At 35.8% G+C, this 23,461-nt stretch overlaps 1 protein-coding gene across 2 annotated transcripts in view; it reads left to right on the forward strand.

Annotated features, from left to right (window-relative positions):
* The window catches only part of Rps6ka5 (ribosomal protein S6 kinase A5), a 187,997-nt gene that overhangs the window by 44,323 nt on the left and 120,213 nt on the right, over positions 1–23,461 (forward strand). For both annotated transcript variants that reach the window (XM_074067318.1, XM_074067317.1), the window contains exon 2: positions 13,029–13,100. In XM_074067318.1, coding sequence (XP_073923419.1) covers positions 13,029–13,100 — 72 coding nt within the window. The remainder of the gene's footprint in view (positions 1–13,028; positions 13,101–23,461) is intronic.

Below are 23,461 nucleotides of genomic sequence, written 5' to 3' on the forward strand. Positions count from 1 at the left end.
GAGATCCTATCCTGTTTATTTTTTGTAGTCTCAGTGTACAACACAGTTATTCTGTGGATTTTTTTTAACTGAATATTAGCGAGTTCTTTATTTCCTCTTTATTCTAGTTTCTACTCAGACCAGACTCCCATTAGCACACATCTAATTTATTTCAATAACTACATCACCTTTCAGCATTTGTTCTTCCTTGCTTCTATCCATGAAGCACATTGCCAGAGTAGTTTTCTTAAAACTTTACTCTCATCACATCAGGAGCCATTATTATTTACAGATTCATTTAAAACTAATTAGTCTGGCATTCCAGGTTTTGAAGCAGCTAGTTTTGTGTACTATTTTATGTTATATTTTTACGCTTTCCACATAACATAATGTAGCTAATTAGGACAGGTTTTTTAATAGTCTGTACTAAGAAAATAGTTATTTCCAACTTATATACTTTTGTACAAGCTATTATTCTAGTCTAGAATTCCTCACCAGCCACACCTCCCCTCCCCATAATGAGGGTTGAACCCAGGGCCTGTCAGGTGCTAGGTTATCAGTCTACCACTGACAAGCTCTACTCCTTTATGTACATATATTTTATTTTGAGGCAGGGTCTTACTAAGTTACCAAGGCTGGTCTGGACCTTTCGCTCTTCCTGCCTCTGCCTCTGCCTCTTGGGTATCTAGGATTACAGTCATGTGCCACAAGCCTGGCCATCTTTGTGTTTTTGCAATATAAACCCATACTTCCTAGCTAAAGACCTAGCATCTAGCCTAAGGCTTAGTCTTTTGTAGGCATTTGGAAATTTTTATAAAATGAATGTATAAGGACCTGTTCTTAATGAACTTTTCTGACTAGTCTTATATGGTAATGATAGTCTTCTTCGTGTCCACAGACTCTATAATCTGTAAGCCCATTTATTAAACCACTTTTCTCACATATTTGTGCAAGTTTAATAAATGATTAATTCATTAAATAAAATCTGGCATATGAGTAACTTACTCATACACTAAAAATATATTTGAAATGGCTTCAAAAACATTATTATTCTTTTATTTCTACTTTCACTGTAAGTGTGCTTTTAAATAAGCCTTTTCTTAGCTTTAACACGTGAATCATTAAATCTACTCAAATGCTTCTAGCACATGCTCTGTGCAATTACATTTGTGCAGTTTAGCAGAAACTATGGCAACAGAATGGAAAATGTGTTTTTCTGATTGTTTTCCTCCATAAGTGTGGGAAGTTCCAAGTTAAACATCTCACAACTTTAAAGAATGATATGGAAAACATGTATCACACATTATGTTTGGTAAAAGAATTGTGTAGAAAGTTGAGTTAAGAAACCATTTATTGCTGGGCGTGGTAGTAAGTGTCTTTAATGCCAGCACTTGGAAGGTTGAAGCAGGAGGATCACAAGTTGGAAGCTAGCCTATATATGTATATTTGTATATATGTATATATATGTATTTTTTTCTCAAAAAAATAAAAAAACAATTTATCAGTCATAGATTTGTGGCTAAAATATGCCAAAGATTAATAATAGTTATTGCTGAGTGGTAGGATTATGGGAAAATTTCAGTGTCTGTTTTAATCCCATAATACTATTTTTTTCTTAAATAGTGACCATGGATTATTTCATAATGAAACAAAATGAGAACAAAGTTACTTAAATTTGGGGGGAGACAATTATTCTGTTATTGTTTTTATACCAGTCACTATCTCACCCATCATGGCTATTTAAAAAAAAATAGAAAATAATAATATTGGTGAGAATGTGCACATTGTTGGTGTGATGTAAAATGGTATATAACAGCCTTTATGAAAATAGTATGGAAGTTCCTCAAAAAATTAAAATTAGAATTACCATTTGATCCAGCAGTTCCATTTACTATAAGATTTTAATTTCCATAAAAATTGAAAGCAAGGTCTTGATAAAATATTTATACAACTGCATTCATAGCATTATTCATAGTAATAAAAATGTGGAACCAACCCAAGTGCCCACTGACAGATGAATGAATAAGCAAAATGTGGTATGTACATACAGTAGGAAATTATTCAGCTTTAAAAAGGAAGAAAATTCTTACACCTACTTAAACATGGCTGAATCTTAATTGTGTTAAGTCAATAAGCCAGCTACAGTACTGTATGAACTTCAGTTATGTGAGATAACTATGTGAGATACTTAGAGCAGCCAAAATCATAGAGATAGAAAGTAGAGGTTGGGGCAGGGAGGAACGGGAGTTACTGTTTAGTGGTTATAGAGTTTCAGCTTTATAAGATGAAAAGAGCTACGTAGATGTATTGTGGTTATGGTGGCAAAACATTATGGATGCATGTAATAACTGAATAGTATGCTGAAAATGATTAAGATGTTGAATTTTATGGATTTTACAATAAAAATTGAAAAATTACATCCATTGTATTTTCCCACATTATACATGGTCATATTCATATTTATGAAATATAGGAGAAGCTGAAGGAGTTCAGTCATACTATAAGGAACCAATTATTTCACATCTATTGTATAATATTTTTCATTTCTTTTCTTTTTTTATTCATATGTGCATACAATGTTTGGGTCATTTCTCCCCCCTCCTCCACCCCACCCTTACCCTCGATCCCACCCATCCCTCTCCCCCCCGCCCCCTCGATACCTGACAGAAACTATTTTGCCCTTATCTCAAATTTTGTTGTAGAGAGAGTATAAGCAATAATAAGAAGGAACAAGGGTTTTTGCTGGTTGAGATAAGGATAGCTATACAGGGAGTTGACTCACATTGATTTCCTGTGCATGTGTGTTACCTTCTAGGTTAATTCTTCTTGATCTAACCTTTTCTCTAGTTCCTGGTCCCCTTCTCCTATTGGCCTCAGTTGCTTTTAAGGTATCTGCTTTAGTTTCTCTGCGTTGAGGGCAACAAATGCTATCTAGTTTTTTTAGGTGTCTTACCTATCCTCCTATCTCCCTTGTGTGCTCTGGCTTTTATCTTGTGATCAAAGTCCAATCACCTTGTGTTTGCCCTTGATCTAATGTCTGAATATGAGGGAGAACATATGATTTTTGGTCTTTTGGGCCAGGCTAACCTCACTCAGAATGATGTTCTCCAATTCCATCCATTTACCAGTGAATGATAACATTTCGTTCTTCTTCATGGCTGCATAAAATTCCATTGTGTATAGATACCACATTTTCTTAATCCATTCGTCAGTAGTGGGGCATCTTGGCTGTTTCCATAACTTGGCTATTCTGAATAGTGCTGCAATAAACATGGGTGTGCCTCTGGAGTAACCTGTGTCACAGTCTTTTGGGTATATCCCCAATAGTGGTATTGCTGGATCATATGATAAATCAATGTATAGATTTTTAAGTAGCCTCCAAATTTTTTTCCAGAGTGGTTGTACTAGTTTACAGTCCCACCAGCAGTGTAAGAGGGTTCCTTTTTCCCCTGCATCCTTGCCAACACCTGTTGTTGGTGGTGTTGCTAATGATGGCTGTTCTAACAGAGGTAAGGTGGAATCTTAGTGTGGTTTTAATTTGCATTTCCTTTATTGCTAGAGATGGTGAGCACTTTTTCATGTGTTTTTTGGCCATTTGAATTTCTTTTGCGAAAATTCTGTTTAGTTCACTTGCCCATTTCTTTATTGGTTCATTAGTTTTGGAAGAATTTAGTTTTTTAAGTTCCCTATATATTCTGGTTATCAGTCCTTTGTCTGATGTGTAGCTGGCAAATATTTTCTCCCACTCTGTGGGTGTTCTCTTCAGTTTAGAGACCATTTCTTTTGTTGAGCAGAAGCTTTTTAGTTTTATCAAGTCCCATTTATCTGTGCAGTCTCTTAGTTGCTGTGCTGCTGGGGTTTCATTGAGAAAGTTCTTACCTATATCTACTAATTCCAGAGTATTTCCTACGCTTTCCTGTATCAGCTTTAGAGTTTGTGGTCTGATATTAAGATCCTTGATCCATTGGTATAGGGTGTTATACATGGATCTAGTTTCAGTTTTTTGCAGACTGCTAACCAGTTTTCCCAGCAGTTTTTGTTGAAGAGGCTGTCTTTTCTCCATCATATATTTTTAGCGCCTTTGTCAAAGACAAGTTGGTTATAGTTGTGTGGCTTCATATCTGGATCCTCTATTCTGTTCCACTGGTCTTCATGTCTGTTTTTGTGCCAGTACCATGCTGTTTTTATTGTTATTGCTTTGTAATATAGTTTGGAGTCGGGTATTGTGATACCTCCAGCATTGTTCTTTTGATTGAATATTGCTTTGGCTATTCGTGGCCTCCTGTGTTTCCATATAAATTTCACGGTAGATTTTTCAATCTCTTTAATGAATGTCATTGGAATTTTGATGGGAATTGCATTAAACATGTAGATTACTTTTGGGAGTATAGACATTTTTGCTATGTTGATTCTACCAATCCATGAGCATGGGAGATCTCTCTACTTTCTATAGTCTTCCTCAGTCTCTTTCTTCAGAAGTTTATAGTTTTCCTTGTAAGGTCGTTCACATCTTTTCTTAGGTTTACACCTAGGTATTTGATTATTTTTGAGGCTATTGTAAATGGAATTGTTTTTGTTTATTCTTTCTCAGTTTGTTCATTATTAGTGTATAGAAATGCTAATGATTTTTCTATGTTGATTTTATATCCTGCTACCTTGCTATAGCTATTGATGGTGTCTAGGAGCTTTTGAGTAGAGTTTTTTGGGTCTTTAAGGTATAGGATCATGTCATCTGCAAATAGGGATATTTTGACAGTTTCTTTACCTATTTATATTCCTTTTATTCCTTCTTCTTGCCTAATTGCTCTGGCTAGGAATTCCAGTACTATGTTGAATAGGAGTGGAGATAGTGGGCATCCTTTTCTAGTTCCTGATTTTAGAGGGAATGGTTTCAGTTATAATTTTTCTTTTACGAACTATAGAAATGATCCCTGAAAGTATAGCCTTATAATTTTTCTTTTAAAAACTGTTAATAACTCAAACTTTTTAAAGTGAACCATTTTAATACTGAAATTCATTTGAGTTTTGACATTTTAAAAAATGAATTGATTTCTTATAAAGGGATTAAATTCAAAGTGATTAGCTAACCAAGGAGTATGTATTATAGGAAAATAGTACCAATCAAGAAGTAAAGGATTGGACTAACATCATGGCTCAAGTGGTAGAGTGCCTGCTTAGTAAGTTCAAGCCCCGAAATTTAAGCCCCAGTCCACCCCCCAAAAAAGTGAAAGCTATTCAACAGAATAATTCCTAATGTTTTAACAAGAAAAGTTACTTTGTGGCAGCATTAAAACTGCTTATACCTTTCTTTTCTAAATGATTAAAAAAGCTATAGATGCTTTTGACAAGAGGAGATGGACTCAGTTGATTAACAATAGAGATAAAATTAAAGTAGACCTTGAAAAGATTGTAAATTTTGCTTTAGTCCAGGTTTATAATACTTAACAGCCCATCTGAAATGGCCGTCAGGACAGATGCCAGCTATGAAAAATTGGTATGATCATACTGCCAGCTAGTACCAACGGGTCAGCACCAGTTTAAGTTTTTAAAAACTTTAAAGTTTATTAATAGTCTTTATTTTTTGTATTTGTGAAGTGTTTTCTTAAAGCATTGTTTCTTTGGGAAGGAGTTAATTCTTTTAGTTAGGACTTTAGAGACTGATGGTGAGGGTTGGTGCTATCGTGTTGTTAAAACCAGAAATTCAGAAATGCCCAGATTCTGCTCTGTAGTCTACTCTTTTTACCCTCAGGAATCATGAGGGATCTGTCTTCAAGGAACTGAAGCTAGTGGGAATCAGAGTAGCGTATTAGTAAGATCTGTGCATACTTCTAACACACCATTGTAGAGCTCTGTATAAGCTGCATTGGTGTAGGTAATTTTGGCTTACAGCCTAAATGAGGCCTCCCAATCCCATCTCATCATAATCTTGTGACTAGCATGTTTAGGCGTGTAGCTTAGAAGGTTAGAGGGAGAACAAACTAGTAGTTGGACACCAATTGTCTCAGTTTGAACTTTGTATCAAAAACATCATAGACTGAGTGATGTAAACAACAAAAATTTATTTCTCACAGTTATAACTGCTGGGAAATCCAAGATTAAGGTGCTGATATCTCTGTAGTCTGGTGAGGGCACTTTCCTACTTTGCACATGACTGACTGTCTTACTGTATTCTCACATGGCAGAGAGAGAGAGAAATGTTTTCTTCTGTCTCTTTACATAAGGGTGCTAACCCATCGTGAGGGTTCTACTCTCATGAGCAAATAACCTTCTGAAGGCCCCATTTCCAGATACCATTATGTTAGAAATTAAGAGTGCAGTGTATGAATTGGGAGAGGAGGAGCACAAACATTAAGACTGTAGCAACAGGTCCTAAGACTATATATATACAAAAGGGAGAAGTACAAGAGAATGGCTGGTCTGCCTCAGGTAATTGGGCCTGCCAAAACATTGAGGTAAAAACCAAACAAGGACCTTGAGGCTGATCTTTTAACATAGTGGCTCTACCTACTCCTAACTACCCATTAAAAATTTTGGACTTTTGCATGGTAGGATCAGTAACCTCTCTTACCTTTGGAAAGAAGTAGAAAAGTGGTCCAGCAGAGGCAAGCTCTAGAATAGGAAAAGGAGTAAAAGTTCTTTTTCTTCCTACAACCACAATGAAGTACCATCTCCTTTGGGGTACAAAGAAAGACAATGGTCAATTCTAACCAGGTCAGGCCTGTTCTAACAGTACAGGCATGTTTTGGTAAGTTTTTCCCAGGCATGAAAGTAACCCCACACTTTCTGATCAACCTGTTTTGGACTTTACTGAGGCATGTGAATGACTCACAAATGCAGAAGCCTTTTCTGTAATTCTTTGTTTCACCTTATAGATGAAATAAAGTGTATAAATATTTTAAGTCTTGTTCTAATAAATGTTAGTATTTCTTTTAGGAAATTTGCACCCTTGTTCTTAAATTAACAGTTTAGAGAAATACAGTTTATTTTTAGACTTTTATGTTCAAAGGTGTTAATCATAATGACAAAATAAAAGCATATAAATGAGAACTATTTAGACATCTAGAGTCACATGCTTGAATATATATTCCTGAGGATTCTATATAGTATGATATTTATCGTTTGCCTTTTTATGTGTGCTATGGATCCAACCTAATGGCTTATGCTTGTCAAGCACATGCTCTATCACCAAGCTAAACTTATAGTCCTGCCATTTGCTTTTATGTCTGAATATGATCAAGTTTACTATTGATTTATTTCCATGTGTGTGATCGGTTACCTAATAAATGTAATGTGAGTATTAAGTTCAAAACCTTTAAGATGGGCCTTAATTTTTCCTGATTTAGGTTAACTGGTATAGGCAATGATTGAGATAGAAACTGTTACTACAATATTGACTGCAGGAAGACTTTTGCTTCTTGTAGTGTCAGAATAGAATACTATTGGAGTATGCCTAATCAGAAAACAACTATAAAACATCAACTTAATTCAGAAAGCAACTGTATGAAGGTACTTGGGAGTAAATAGAGGCAGACAGGCTCTGGTGGGAATTATACAGTTGAAGCAAAGGAAGGGAACTTTAAAGAAGTAGCTTGGCCTTCTCACTGATGTTAGCTTCTAGCTAAGTCCAGTATATACTGTGGGAACTCTGGTGGAAGGCCAATAATCTTTCTTGCCCTGGAAACTAGAAAGCTGAAATCCGGGAACCATGACCACTGAAAATAGTGGAGGAATCTCAGAAGAGAATATAAATTGGGACTGGAGCTTCATCCCAAGAAACAGAATTTACAATTCAAGCCAAACCAAGATATTTGCCTGCTAAAACAAATGAAGTAACACTCATTGGAGAAAATTAATCCAGATTCTTCACAAAGTAACACTTGTAATGTTCAGGATACAATTAAAAATTACCCTACATATGAAGAATCAAGAAAATGGGACACATCTCAGAAGGAAAGAAAATCAAATGAATTCTTTCTTGAGGTGAATGTGACATTAGAAATAGAAGATAAGAACTTTAGGGCTGGAGGTGTGGCTCAAGTGGCAGACCGCCTGCTTTGCAAACTCAAACAAACAAACAAATGAAAAAGAATGTTAAAGATGCTATTGCACTGTCCTTAATGAAATAAAACAACATGCTATCAGCAAAGGGAAAAATACAAAATCTTATCCAGTAAATTAAAAACAATGAAAAAGAACCAAATTGGATGTTCTAGAAATAAAAACACAGTACTTGAAGCAAACAAACAAAAGATACTGGATGAATTTAACAGCTGAATAAAGATGTCAGAAGGTAAAATAAGTGGACTTGAAGACAGCAATAAAAGTGAATTAATGACAAAAACAGAATAAATGCACTGGCGAAAATGAATAGTGTCTCAGGGATCTCTTAGGTAATATCAAACAGTTCAACATGCACATAATTGGAATAGCAGAGGAAGAGAAAGAGTACAATAGAAAAAAATAATTGAAAAATTAAGACCAAACTATCCCAAATTTGATGAAAAACAGAAATTGTTAGATGAAAGATACTCAATGAATCCAAAGAAGTCTTCATTAAGACACATGATGGTGAAACAGTTGCAAGCCAGAGATAAAGAACAAATGTTGAAAGCAACAAGAGAATGAGGACACATTGCAAGCAAAGGAGTCCATTGAAGGACTGATCTACCTCAGAAACCATGGAGGTTAAAGGGAGTGGAAGAACATGTTCGAAGTGCTGGGAAAAACAAAAAAACTGTTAACCCTCAATTCTGAATCAAACAAAAATATCCTTCAAGAATGAATGATGATAGCACAACCTTGTGAATATACTGAACTCCACTGAATTATATACTTTTGTGAATTTTATGCCATGTGAATTATAGTTCAATAAAAATTTAAATGAAGGTAAAATATTTTTTCAGATAAAAGAAAACTCAGAAAATTTCACCTGTATCACAAGACATGTCCAAGGAAGACCTTCAAGGTTGAGGGGAAGTGACAGCAGATAACAATTTGGACCCTAGAAAAGAAAGAGCATCAAATATGGAAAAAAAAAACCCCAAAAAACTAAGCCTGCCTTATTTGTGGATTTATTACATGCAATTTTGACAAATGCAGTCAAAACAAATAAGCCAGCTGCCAGTGGCTCACTATAATCCTACTTGGGAGGCTGAGATTAGGAGTGTTAGAATTAAAGACCGTCCGGTGTTGAAAACAGGCACATGAGAAACAGAGAAAATCTTGACAAGGCAATTTCTTTTGATCAAGAGGGTGCAAGCACATATTCACTCCACTGAATGGGACATGTGAGCACAAAATGATTGATAATGGCTTCTCCTTATATCCCTGACACAGTTGCACCTGCTCCTTACCTGGGATTTGTCCAGGTCAAAGGTTCACAGTCTTTCTTGAATGGCTAAAAGGCTTGAGGGACAGGTTAAGGCACGTAATTTGGCAGGCAATTTTCGTGGGCAATGGGGCTGTACAAGAATCCAGAAGAAACAGGAACCCTTTAAACAATGCAAGTCACCTAAGATGGCAACCTGAGGAATTTTAAGTAAGCTAAGAGGGTGACATATACTTTGATAGAAAAGATTGTTTTTTTTACAGGAGGATCTCAGTTTAAGGCCAGCCTGGGCAGACAGTTTGAAAGATCCCCATCTCCAAAATAACCAGAGCAAATGGACCAGAGTTTTGGCTCAAGTAGTAGAGTGCCTGCTTCGCAAGCATGAAGCCCTGAGTTTAAACCCTAGTCCCACCAAACACAAAAAAGAAACAAATAATAAATAAAAAAAATCAAGAGAAAGTCCCAAAACAAAAAATGTTAAATTCTCACATGCATTATGCAGTTTAGTTGATGTGGAGAAGCACTTAGTCCCTCAATTTGGTAAGTTGTATTTAAATTGTTATGTGATCTTGCTGAGTGTTTCCCTGCTCTTATTTAATTTTGTGAAAATCTACCTCCCCCAAAGCAGATGGTACCCCAAAAGCAAGGTAAAATTGAATGCACTTAATTCAAGTGGTAAAGGGAAAATTTAAGATTTGTTGAAAGGCATCATATCTGTAGTGGAAGTTGGGTAGTATTGTAATGTGTAACATTGTGTTGTGAAGCTTATAACATAGGTAAATGTTATAAACTCCAAACAGTATGTAACAAGTAATTATAACATAAAGAATGCTTGTCCCCCTCATTTCTTACCAGTTACAAATACCAACTCAAATGGATCAGAGACTTAAATTAAGATGCAAAACTGTGGAACTATTAGAAGAAAATCTAGTGAAAACATTTCATTACATTGGCCTGTGGAAAGATTTTTTGGCTATGTTGCCAAATGCACAGTCAACAAAAGCAAAAATGAATGAATTGGATTACATCAAACAAAAAAGCTTCTGCATCACAAAGGAAATAGTTAACAGACTGCAGAGACAACCTACTGAATGGGAAGAAGTTTTTTCAAACCGTACATCTGACAAGGAGTTAATATTCACAATATTTAAGGAATTCAAATAACTCAATGGCAAAAACCAAAATAAACTAAAAAAACAATCCCCCCAAAATCTCATTTAAAAGTGATGTTAAAGTCCAAATAAACATTCCTCAAAATAAGACATACAAATGGCCAACAGATACAGAGAAATGCTCAGCATCACTAACCATCAGAGAAATGCAAATCAAAACTGCAATAATATACCATCTCCTCTCAATTAAAATGGCTCTTATTAAAAAGACAAACAATAACAAATACTGGCAAGGAGGTAGAGAAAAGGGAACTCATACTCTGTTGGGGAGAATGTAAATTAGTGCAGCCATTAAGGAAAACAGTATGGAGGGTCCTCAAACTAAAAATAGAACTACCATATGATCTAGAAGTCTTCCCACTACTGGGTATATACCCAAAGGAAGTGAAATCAAGATGGTGAAGAAACACCTGCTCTCACTGTTATTATGAACAATAGCTGTGATAAGGAATCAACTTAAATGCCCATCAGTGTTTGGAAGGATAACTACAATATGATATATATATATATATATATATATATATATATATATATATATATACACACAATAGAATACTACTAGCCATAAAAAGGAAGGATAACTACAATATGATATATATATACACAACAGAATACTAGCCATAAAAAGGGTGAAATCTGGCTATTTGTGACAACATGGCTAGTCCTAGAGGACATTTTGTTAAGTGAAATAAGTCAGGATCAACTCCACATCGCTGGTGGAGTGGTTCAAGTAGTAGAGCATTTGCTTAGCAAATGTAAGGCCCTGAGTTCAAACCCCAGTAGTGCAAAAACAAAAAAAACAGAAGGACAAACATTGATGATCTAATTTATGTATGGAGTCTAAGAAAGCTCATCTCATATAAGTTGAAAAAAGTATAGTGGTTACCAGACACTAGGGAGAGTGGTAGCGGAGAGTGAATGGGGAGACATTGGTCAATGGTTTACAGTGCTACAGTGGATAGGAATAAGTTTTGATATTCTATAGTATAGCAGGGTGAATCTAATTAACAATAATACATTGTAGACCTCAGAAGAGTTAGAAGGGAGACTTTAGAATGTACTTACCATAAAGAAATGATAAATTTATGGTGATGGATATGTTAATTACTCTAAATTGATCATTATCCAATGTATGCATGAATCAGAATATCACATTGCACCTTACAAATATTATATCAGTAAAAATGTTTAAATTATAAAAAGAATAGATTTCTATATTTTATGTGAAGTGTATTACCTGTAAAAGAATCCTGAGTAGTTAGTAATATATATTATAATTCCTAGAGCAAACTATAAAACTACAAAACTATAGCAAATATAAATATACAGAGAATCTGAAAAATTTATATATTGAACACCCTTATAGTCACTATCTAGATTCTATAATTTTAACATTTTGTTATGTTTGCTATATGACATATCTATTCATGACTATATTCAGCCATCAGTTCATCTTACTTTTTGAAATGCCTTTCAGGGTAGATTGCAGACATCAGTATAGTGTGGGGGTAGACATTTTTTATTATCCTCATCTTACATTATTGGGAATTGAGACAGAGAAGAATTTGTTCAGAGTCACATAACTTTTAAGTGGCGAAACTATGATTTGGGTCAAACCTTTCTTAACCACTTCTTCAGAATGCTTGTTCACATAATACTCCTAAGTATTACCATAAAAAGTAATTTTGTATTAAAATAAATTCACATGCAGTATCTCTGTCATGAAGATTCATAGTACAAGATCTATGAGGTTTGGCAGTAAAGAAACCATTTAACGTTGTTAAAGCCAACCATTTTCTAATTTATTCTATCAGAGCACTCTGCTCTCCATTTCCCCTCAAACATAACACTTACTAACATCTCATAGGACAGAACTCACTGAAATGTACTGCGGAAAATGCTCATATATAACATAGCTACTTTTGTTTATTTTGGATAGAATACATTTTGAAGACTATATGTGTTTAGGCCCAGTTGTATAATTGTAGAGCTTGCAGGGATCTGCTACTGAGACCAGTGTTTTTATTTCAACCGAGGGAACTGAGAGGTGTGTGCAAGTGACTAATGCAAACTACTTGGTGCCCCCGTACTTCGTGGCAGAAATGAACTGGAGCCAGCCTGGAATTTAGGCATGACATTTAGACACACAGTGAATATTGGCTGAATAAAAGAAAACATCTTGCAAATCTTCCCATTTTTTTCTTTTCACCACAAATCTACATACATGTTAGAATTTTTGTTTACTTTTAGATTATATTGGTCAGTAGAAGGACTATTAATACTTTAGGTTAATTTAACCTTTGGTACAAATCATATATGATATATAGTTACCAAATTTTATAAGAAGTCTTATAATGCAAAATACAAAATTGTATGAAACATATCTGTATCATATAATAAATAATTATAAAATAATAATTATTATATATGTATCATATAAGTAACTAATAAGTGATTATCAAGAAATAAAACTTTGGTGGAACCTCAGAAGCCCTCAGACCCCTCTGGTTGCTGTTGTCCTTATTTCTCTCTCTCTTTTCTCTTTTTAGCTAATTTAACAGGACATGCAGAGAAGGTGGGAATTGAAAATTTTGAGCTCCTGAAGGTCTTAGGAACAGGAGGTAAGTCTTCACTTTGCTCCTTTTTTTCAAGGGAATAAAAGTACTTGCTATTCCTATGACACAAAATCGATATTCCCAGTACGGAAGTCAGTGAAAAATTTAGAATCATGAGGAATCCAATGGGAGAACTGTATAAGAACAGAGCAGACCACTGAGAAGAAGTACAAAAGGCAAAAATGTAAAGAATCTCTTTGCTGGGCATGGTGGCACACACATGCAGTGCCAGCACTTGGGAGGTTAAGGCAGGAGGATTGTGACTTTGAGGTCAGCCTAGGCTACATAGTGAGACCTTGTCTCAAAAACAAAAATCTTTTTTACTCTGCTTTTGGAAATGTAAACTAGTAAACCTTTAAACAGGACACAATATTTTTTGAAAATCATTAATATTTAAGGAGAGCTTGTTGCATGCCAAACTTTATGAAGTGTTTTATATTTTTGATTATCTTATTTAATCTTTACTCAATTCTATTACTATTTAATGCACATTATTTGAATTAATAAACAACTCAGTAGTTGGGTGCTGATGGCTCATGCCTATAATCTTAGCTGAGATTGGGAGGATCATGGTTCAAGACCAGCTTGGACAAATAGTTTAAGAGACCCCATCTCCAAAATAGTCATAGCAAAATGGACTGGAGGTATGGGTCAAGTGGTAGACCTCCTGGTTTGCAAGCATGAAGCCCTGTGTTCAAACCCCAGTCCCACCAAGAGAATAACAATAATAGCAACAAAAACCCTCAGATCCTTCAGAAACCAACACTAAGGGTTTGGCAAAATGCAGCATGGATCCATACATGTTCTTTCAATTACATAATAAGATTTAAATGAGCTATATTTATTAACATTTTAGAAAGCTCTCCAAAAAGTCATAAGTTTTTTAAAAGGGTCACAGAAGAGACTGTTCATTATACCATTTTTACAATATGAACAATTATATGAATAAGTATGTATGATGTATATGGAAAAATCTGTGGGATGTATACCAAAATAATAACAGTGGTGGTCTCTGGGTGGTGGAATTTTAGGTGATCTTGATTTCATGCATTACAGAAAATTCTGTCTTCTGAAAATTATCTACCTCTGCTTCTGCTGCTTGGGAGTCAGGACTAGCCTTATGGGTGTCTGACCTGTGCAGTTGTAGAGCTCTCATGCCTAGAAGAGCCCTGTGTGTGGTATAGTGTTGTGTTATAACTGATCTGGAATTCATAATAATTCATGAACTAGGACCCATACTTTTTCATTTTGCAGTAGGCCCTGCCAATTATGTATCTGGTCTTACCAGATGTGTACCTATACCTTTTGCCCTGCCCCTGGGATGTATTGCTCTGCAATCAACACAGCTGTGAAAACTGGCTTTTCTCATTTTCCTTCCTTCCATACAATTGAAGAGGAGGCTTTTAACTCTTTTCTTTCCATCCTTAGCAGCAGTGTAAAGTTTAGCTTTACACTCTCAGGGTCCTCTGTACTTTCTTAGGTCTCTGGGTCATGGTAGGATGAATTGCAGTGCCTGTTGAAGGGTATCTGCGCATACCTTCCAAAATGCCAAACAGTGCAGCAGTAGAAGACTCCTTTCTTCTGGGCTTCAACAAACCAGCCCACTCATTGCCCTTGCCTCATATGCATGTATATAAAGAAGAGAGATCAAGACATAGATGATAGAGAAGATATAATATTTGTCTAAGCAGAATTCCCGAAGGAGCTAACAGAGTGAGGAAAGGCCTATTTAAAGCAGTGGTAATTGAACATTTACTAAGATCGATTAAACATACGAATTTGCAGATTGAGGAAGCATAGCAAATCCTAACCAGACAAGTAAAAACTATTATGTGGATAAACTGATGAACACAAGAGACATAGAAATACTCAAAAAGCAGCCAAAGAGTAAAGACTTATTTATAAAGGTGCAATAACTAGATTAACAGTACTCCTCATTGTTGACTTTTCAGCAGCAACCATGGAATCTGTAGGATAATAGAATAATATCTGCAAAATGTAGAGAAAATAACTGTCAATTTAGAATAGTGCACTAGAAAAACTTTTCCAGAAGTGAGGACAAAATAGACATTTTCAGACATGTCAAAGCCCAGTGTCCACACCTAAGTGTGAAATAGGAACTTCCTAGAGGATGTTTAGAAATAGAAAACTTTTTGAAGAGAGAAGAAAAATGATGTCAGAAGAGTTTTTAGAATGGATACAAAAGGGATTAGGAACACACAAAATACAAAGAGAATCAGATAAAGACCATAATCATAATGTCTAATTTGTGGGGTTAAGGAAAACAACTGAAGTATTGGGCAAAAGAGATACAGTTTTGGAGGAGTTGGGAATTAGTGTTCAGAGGTATAAACTTTAACATGCATATGAATCTTGAAATGTGTAAATTACTATATTAACTGAAAAAAAGAATAGAAATTATTTGGTACAGTTCTAAGAACAAGTCTGCTGGATATTAAGGATAATTCTAATCTTCCACAAACTCGGGGAACTAAGAAAGGGAGAGTGTTTCCTCCAGCTCTTTTGATGAGACTAGTATAACCTTGATTCCAAAGGCATGTAAGGGCCATATAAGGAAGGAAAATTAAGAACATTTCACATATGTGAAAATGTTAATATCAAATCTATAAAAACCAAACCTGTGTCCTTTCAACACATTAACACTTTACTGATTAAATACCTTCATTTTGGGTGGCTTGATCACAGACCTTTAAGACAGTTCTTCAAAATTGAGGAAATGGTTTTACTGTAATGTTTTGCTTCTGCATCTCCATTTTATACCCGTTCACTAAGCTCTAATGGGTGTTTTGTTAGCCATAGACACTGCTTTACTTTTTTGTCAACACACTGTACAGCTCTTATGAAAAGATGGAATAGCTAAGAATTGTCATTGTAGATATTTCTGAATTTAAAATCAAAGTTCCGATGACTAAATGGAGTAGGAGGAAGCTTATTATGAATTTAATAAAGTCTGAATTTTTATTCAAAAACTTCACTGATCTTCAGTTTCATTACCTTTTTAAGATAATTTTTCAGCACTACTTAGAATAGTAGAGAAACTTCATCAGATGTCTTTTTGTGTCATGCAAGGTTTTCTTTGCAAGTGAAACTGAAAACTCTTCTGATGAGTGAATTTTTAAATATTCCGAACTAGAAGAAATACTGTTCATCACATATCTTGAAGAGTTCATGGAATATTTGAATATGAAAGATCTACTTTTTTTTAGAAGGCAAGATTAGATACTCCTTCCCTGGCATTGGCGACAAGGGGAGACCAGAACGACTAATGTGTCCATGTAGAAAGCTCTACTTTTTGATCTCACACTTAAATGCATGTAATAGTCATAAAATATTTTCTTCAGGGAATTGATTTATTTCTCTTTTTCACCATCTTGTTTCCTTTAGTCTGTCACTAATTTATTGATCATTTTCCTAAACTAGAAACTTTGAAATAGTTTTTGAACTCTTTATTTCTAGTTTCTCATGAAGATCTATAACTCTTCCATAAAAATAACCCTTGATTTTGTCTTTGCTTTTCTGTTCCAAGTGCTTGCTATCACTCATTTTACCTTATGTATGGATTATTGGTCTCCTTGATATAGGCTTTCTCTTCTATTTTATGCTATATTATAAATAATATGCAATCTTATTAAAGTACAGCATTATTGTGCAGTTCTGTTGTTTAAGAACACATAGTGCCCTTTTTTTCCCAGTTATTCAATTTTTAATTCTTGCCTTGCTTCCAGTTTCTCATTGCCCTCATATTCTGCCTACTTTCTGTTCTACCTTATTGTTTTTTACTCTCTCTTTCTTTTCTTTTGGCAGTACTAGGGTTTGAATTCAGAGCCTTTTGTTTGCTGGGCAGGTGTTCTACCACTTTCACCATGACCCCAGCCCTTTTTGCTTTAGTTATTTTTCCAATAGGGTGTCACATTTAGGATTGTGATCCTCCTATTTACGCTTCCTCCATAGCTAGGATGACAGATATGTATCACTACCCTCAGCTTTTTTCCCCCAGAGATAATTGCTTTATTTTTTTAAATTAGGGTATATTCCTTGTACAGGGAGGATTCATTGTGACAATTCCAAATAGGCTTATTTTGTACATTGGTTTGATCATCCCCACAGTCTCTTCCCCTTTATCCTCTTCCCACCCCACTTAAAGCAATTGCAAGATGTTTCTTTGTTCTATTTCATCTAGGTATATGAAGTCCGTCCACCAGTTACCTCATCTTAAACTCCTTCATTCCCCCCACATATACTGTACCAATTTTATAGTCCTGTCTTTCATTTTTAATATTTAAATTGATGTTCCAGGGGATTTCTCAGTGTATCCCCACTGTGAGCCTGCTGTGGTCCCTTCAACCTCTTCCATTGCTCTCCTTTATCCTTTTACCTCCCACCCCCCCATTTTTCAACAGCTTTTAATGCATACCCTTATATCATCTATCTTCACAGATGTGATGTTTTATGATATTGTTGATGCTCTATCACTCTCCTTTCCTTTCCCTCTTTCCTCTGCCCTCAGCTTTTTGAGATGGGGGTCTCATGAACATTTTGCCCTGGCTGGCTTCAAACTGTGATCTCCATCTCCTGAGTAGCTGGAATTACAGACGTGAGCCAGTACATCCATCTGTGAATATCATTTCTTACCAATATTTAATTGTAAAAACCTAAAAAAGTCCAGCAGTGGGGAGCTATAACCACCACAGGTCTTCCTGGTTTCAGGCTGGTCTTCGCTAATCTGTTATCCACACTAAAATAGAATAGTATTTCTGAAGTACAAATTTAATTTTGTCACTTTTCTTTTTTTTTCTTTTATTATTCATATGTGCATACAAGGCTTGGGTCATTTCTCCCCCCTGCTACCACCCACTCCGCCCCTTCCCTCTCCCCCCCACCCCCTCAATACCCAGCAGATCACTTTTCTATTTAAAATTTTCCATCCATTCCCATTCCTCTTGAGATCCTTTCATTCAGATGTATTGGTTGAGAGGCAGGCACCGTTCTGGGTGCTGGGTATAGAATAATGAGCATTTTTTTAAAAAGATACATTACACATAGCCTTGCAGATTTAACAATATGGGTCTGGTCTTATGTAATGTAGAATGACTTCTGAGTTTGTGAAACCCTGGAGTAGTGCTGGCAAAATGTGGAAGTCCATAGAACTTTGCCCACAGTTGTGTCTAATGAGCATTGCCATATGCGCCTGTCTTGATCACTGTGGTCCTCCTTAAGATGTCCACTTGTTTCTTACAGTGGGGTTTTGTTTTTCATCTAATCAACAGCAGATCCTGCTAGTCCTTCTATGAAAATATTGATTTATCTAGTGGATATTACCTTTGGGTGGCTTATCCCAGTCTTAAGTGCCATCCTCATGACCTAGTCTGTCGCTCCACTACCTAGTGTTCCCAGAGTCTGTAAAAAAAATCTCCCTGACAGGATAGCCTTTTTAAAAATATTTTTTGCAGAAGACTTTTCAGAAATGCATCTCTCACTAATAAGCTTCCAATTCTCCCAGATAATTTGCCACTAGAGGGTGCTAGAAATTGCTCTAGTCAACTTAAAGAGCTACTTTTGGTGGTGTGATAGGAGTGAAAAACTTTGGTTGAGTCATGTAAAAGACTGTTTTAAATAGTTTGATGACTTAGTCATCATTTGTCATCTTACTCTTTTAAGTGTTTGGAAAGTATCCCTATTAAAATAGCACATTTAAAATCATATGTTCATTAAATTGTCAAAATTGTCATTCAAAAAACTTGTAACTTTGCATTTGTGTATATCCACTATTGCCTTCTGCTTCATTGTAAGCCTACAATGTTTATGTAAATCCTAGAAGTTAAATGTTTGTGATGTGTTTGTCATAATCAAAAGATGATTCCATATGAAGATGTTGATTGGCATTATCTCCCTAGTGTCAATACAGTGTTTATTCGTTACAGATGCTATCTGAGGTGGTGTTAGCCAGAAGCAGAGTGCAGGTCAGGGTTTGTAGGTGCATGTGACTTAGTGCAGGAGCTCTGCAGGAGAGCAAGAGTGAGTGAAGCAGGACAGGCAGGGGAAGAGTTTAAGCAAGCATGGATTTAAGCTGGGCTGTAGATTTAGCCTGAACTCATAAGAAGTTTTGGACAAAAGTGAGCAGGCATGCCTTTTGTACCCATGTTAGTCATTGGCTGCAGGCTGCTTCAGTGGAGGTGAGGTAGGGAATAGTGGCACGTAACCTCCAAGTTGAGGTATCTCCTGTATACCTGAGGTCATTTTCCATACAACGGGTAGCTATGGGCCATTGGCACTCATAGCAGCTAGGATATAGGTGCACCAGGTTGGAAAGGGATTCTCACAGGGCACTACCAGCATCCATTATGGATCATTCATTATTGCAGTCAGGATTAACTATTCAGTTAGGCAAGTAGCCTGATTGTTTATATATATATATATGTGTGTGTGTGCACACACATACATAAATACATACACCCATATATATGTATATATAAAGCATATACTTCTTCATCTTCTCTCATTCCTCATTTCCATAGCTTTTTCTTTTAGTATATTCCTCTGGTTATCAAATCCATGGATAATTTTCTCCAAGTTTAGACCTCTCAGTAGGACATGGTTTCCCTGAAGTTTTTCCTCTTTTCAGCTGAACCGAACTCTTTGATATCCAAGTCATTTGGGACCAGGGGAAGAAGCATCCTATGAATTATATAGATCATTCCATGGAGGCTGTCAGGAGTTGCCATGGGACATACATACATGTAATCGCAAACTGGTTTACTACATGGAGAGTCTCAGAGTTTTCTCTGAAACTTTAAAAGTACTAGAAGAAAGATTGTTGTATAATTTGTTTTGAATTATTCAGTAATACAGCATGTATAAATGAAATGTATAGACAGGTAGTTTAAGTTTTGTTTTGGTTTGTTTTTTTGGTGATACTAGGGTTTGAACTCAGGGCTTTGCGCTTGCCAGGAGGGCACTCTGCCGCTTGAGCCACACCTCCAACCCATTTGTTAACTTTTTGTTTTCAACCTTCTTACATGTTAAGTCTGTTTTCAGGAGCTGTCACCATTTGTGAGAAAATGTCCTGATCTGTGTTCCTGATTGTGTTGTATAACTGTTGTTAATCTTTAAAGTAGTTAAGCAAGTCAATTAAATGGCCCTGATTAATTTAGAAACCAAAACTGAATTAAATCTATTTTAATTTTATCACGTACCTCTTACCTAAACAGCAGATAAATGTTTTTGTCTAAAACAGACAGACTCTCTGAGGTTCTTTCAGAAAAATTACTGCCCATGATTTCATGTCTTTATTGTTTGTCTCTTTCTCTCGCTCTCTTTTTTTATTTCACTTTTGACCACCTTAGGTACATACTTTTTTTCTTAATGTTTAAAGAGTAATCTAGTTTTCTTTTTTATTGGCGGTATTAGGATTTGAACTCAGAGTCTCATGCTGGTAAGCAGGTGCTCTACCACTTGAGCCACTCCGCCAGTCCTGTTTTTTTTTATTTTTTATTTTTTCCCTTGCTGGTTTTTAGATAGGTTCTTGCAAACTATTGGGCTGGCTTCAAACTGTGATCCTCCTGATCTCTGCCTCCTGAGTGGCTAGGATTTACAGCCGTGAGCCACCAGAGTCCAAATAGAGTAATCTAGCTTTAATTTGTCTAGCTTTTTTTTTTTAGTTATTTATATTCTTTTGTATTTATATATTTATCAGTATATTTTTATATGTTATCTACACTTGTGTGAAAATGTATTTATGACTTAATTTATATAGTATGGCAAATCTATAGACACACACATGCACACACTCACACATACATGTGTTTGAATAAATTGCTGCATTGTGTATACTTTTAAAGATGTTTATTTATGTGTTACATAAATATTTGTGTTGTGTACTTAGGTAACTAAGCTCTTTCTTTTGAAGAGGCTGTGCAGGTCTCAGCCCCATTGATGACCAAGACATCTCCCCAAGATGTCTCAGGGCTGATCCAATCATACTTTTTTAAACTTAGAAATTTTATTTTTATGATTTTACAGATCTTGACAATAATGACTAATATAAAGAGTTAAATGATAAAACTTTCTCACTTTGTCTTTAAAGTATTGAAATATGGCTAAAATGCTTTATAGATATATATTTTTTAATATTTGAAATTTAAGATGCAATAGAGATATTTATTGTGTAAAGGATAAATGTGAAATCAAATGCATTTTAGTTTAATATTTTTGAGGATGATGTATTTTCAAAATGAGATTTAGGGATTTTTTAAAGATAATAAAAAAGAAATAAATTGAAAAGAACAAAAGCCGATTCAAATGAACTAGGTCTTGTTGGCATCTAGGATGAGGTGGACATTGCAATTGAGCCTTAAATTTAACTCAGAGGCTACTAAGTACTTAGGAAAGACAGAAGATGGTTTTGCTTTATATAATTTACATTTTTATTATGGCAAGACACAAATTCATCTAGAACAATGGCTTTTAAGTGTGTGTGCTTATTTCTGATAGCAAGAAATAGGTACATTTTTATATTGCCACTCAAGTATGTGCTTTTATGTATGTATATCACACAAAGACACATTTTTCACTTGTACTTATGTAATATTTGTTATCTGCCAGACCCTATCCTACTTGCATGTTAACTTATTTAATCCCAAATCTCTTGAGGTAGGAGTTATTACTATCTCTAGTGAGGAAATTAGGGACATAGATATGTTAAATATTTTGCCCAAAGTCACTAGTTAGAAAATAGCTTATGTAGGATTCAAACCCATGCAGTCTGGTGCCAGAGTCTGTTTTCCAACATTGTGTACTGCCCCTTCCTCTTTCCCTGCCATGGGCTCAGATTTGTTTGCATTCATATGTTCATGCACATATATGCATATGTATAGAGGAAACAAAAGTTTTGTGAAACATTTTTAGTGTATTTATTTATTTTTATTAGTAGTACCAATAAAATGCTTTTGGTACCACCCTTGGTACCAGGGTTTGAACTCAGGGCCTCACAGTTGCTAGTCAAGCACTTTACCTCTTAGGGCACACCCTTGGCCCTTTCTGCTTTAGTTATTTTTCAGATAGGATCTTGCAGTTTTTGCCCAGACTGGCCTTGGTCTGTGATTCTCCTACCTATGCCTCTCATGTAGCTGGAATTACAGATGTGTACCAGCATAGTTGGCTTGTTTGTTGAATTGGGGACCTTGCCTTAGGCTGGCCTGGAACCATGATTCTTCTTATCTCTGCTGCTTGAGTAGCTGGGATTACAGGTATGAATCACCATACCAGCTATTTCAGTTTTTTTAAAATGCTTGGTGGACCCAATAAATTGGTATCATCATCCACTGATGGGTTACAGTCCACAGTTTGAAAGACAGTAGTATATAGAGCCTTTTAATAACTGAAGTTATCAAATGGTTCCTACATCACTGGGCATTAAATAATGAGAGTAGTATCCTTGGCAAAAGAAAGATGTTCTTGGAATTCATGTAATTCTTTTTTACATAGTCTCTTTAAAAAGTGATCTTGATTTACTAAAGTCTTTCTGAGTAGAACTTAGCTAATGCTGTGGTGCAAATGAGGTGCTTTCTGCTGACCTGTCCCAACACAGAGGAGAGTTGGAGAACTGCTTGGGATGAGCAATAAGGGTCTTTGCATTTGAGGCCTAATCATATGTTTCACTTGAGTCCTTTTTTTTTCCTTTTGGAAGTATTGGGCTTTAAACTCAGGGCCCCGTGCCTGCTAGGCAAATGCTCTACCTCTTGAGCCACTCCACCAGCCCTTTATGTGAGTCTTCAGAAATTCAAAATTGTGCAGTTTCCAGGTTGGACTCTTACTTTTTCCTTTTTTTTTTGTTTGTTGTTTTTGGTGGGACTGGAGTTTGAACTCAGGACTTCGTGCTTGCAAAGCATATACTCTACCAGTTGAGCCATGCCTCCAGTCCATTTTGCTCTGGTTATTTTGGAGATGGGATCTCATGAACTATTTGCCCTGGCTGGTCTTGAACCAAGATTTTCCCAACTTCAGCATCCAAGGTAATTAGGATTACAGGCGTGAGGCACCAGTGCCCAGCTAGTGTTTGCTTTTTGTGTGGGTTGTGCTGTGGTAACTGAAATGGAGCTACTTGTCTTGAAATCCTTTTCAGTGGTGGTTTTAGTGGGGCATTGATTTATACTGCCTAGTGTTACTTACTGTGTTCACTCATGGGCACAAAGTCATCTGACAAGGATGCCAATTTCTAAGGGCATGGACAAGTGAAATGTAGAGTTCTAAAAGCATATTGCTTCTTTGGTTCCTTTTCTGGAACTGCTGTTCTGGGGTGGATGAGGTTCTGCAGAGGAAGAGGAAGGGCATGGGGAGGTGGACTGATT

The sequence above is a fragment of the Castor canadensis genome, chromosome 3 (assembly GCF_047511655.1).
Source record: "Castor canadensis chromosome 3, mCasCan1.hap1v2, whole genome shotgun sequence".
NCBI classification, from domain to species: Eukaryota; Metazoa; Chordata; class Mammalia; order Rodentia; family Castoridae; genus Castor; species Castor canadensis.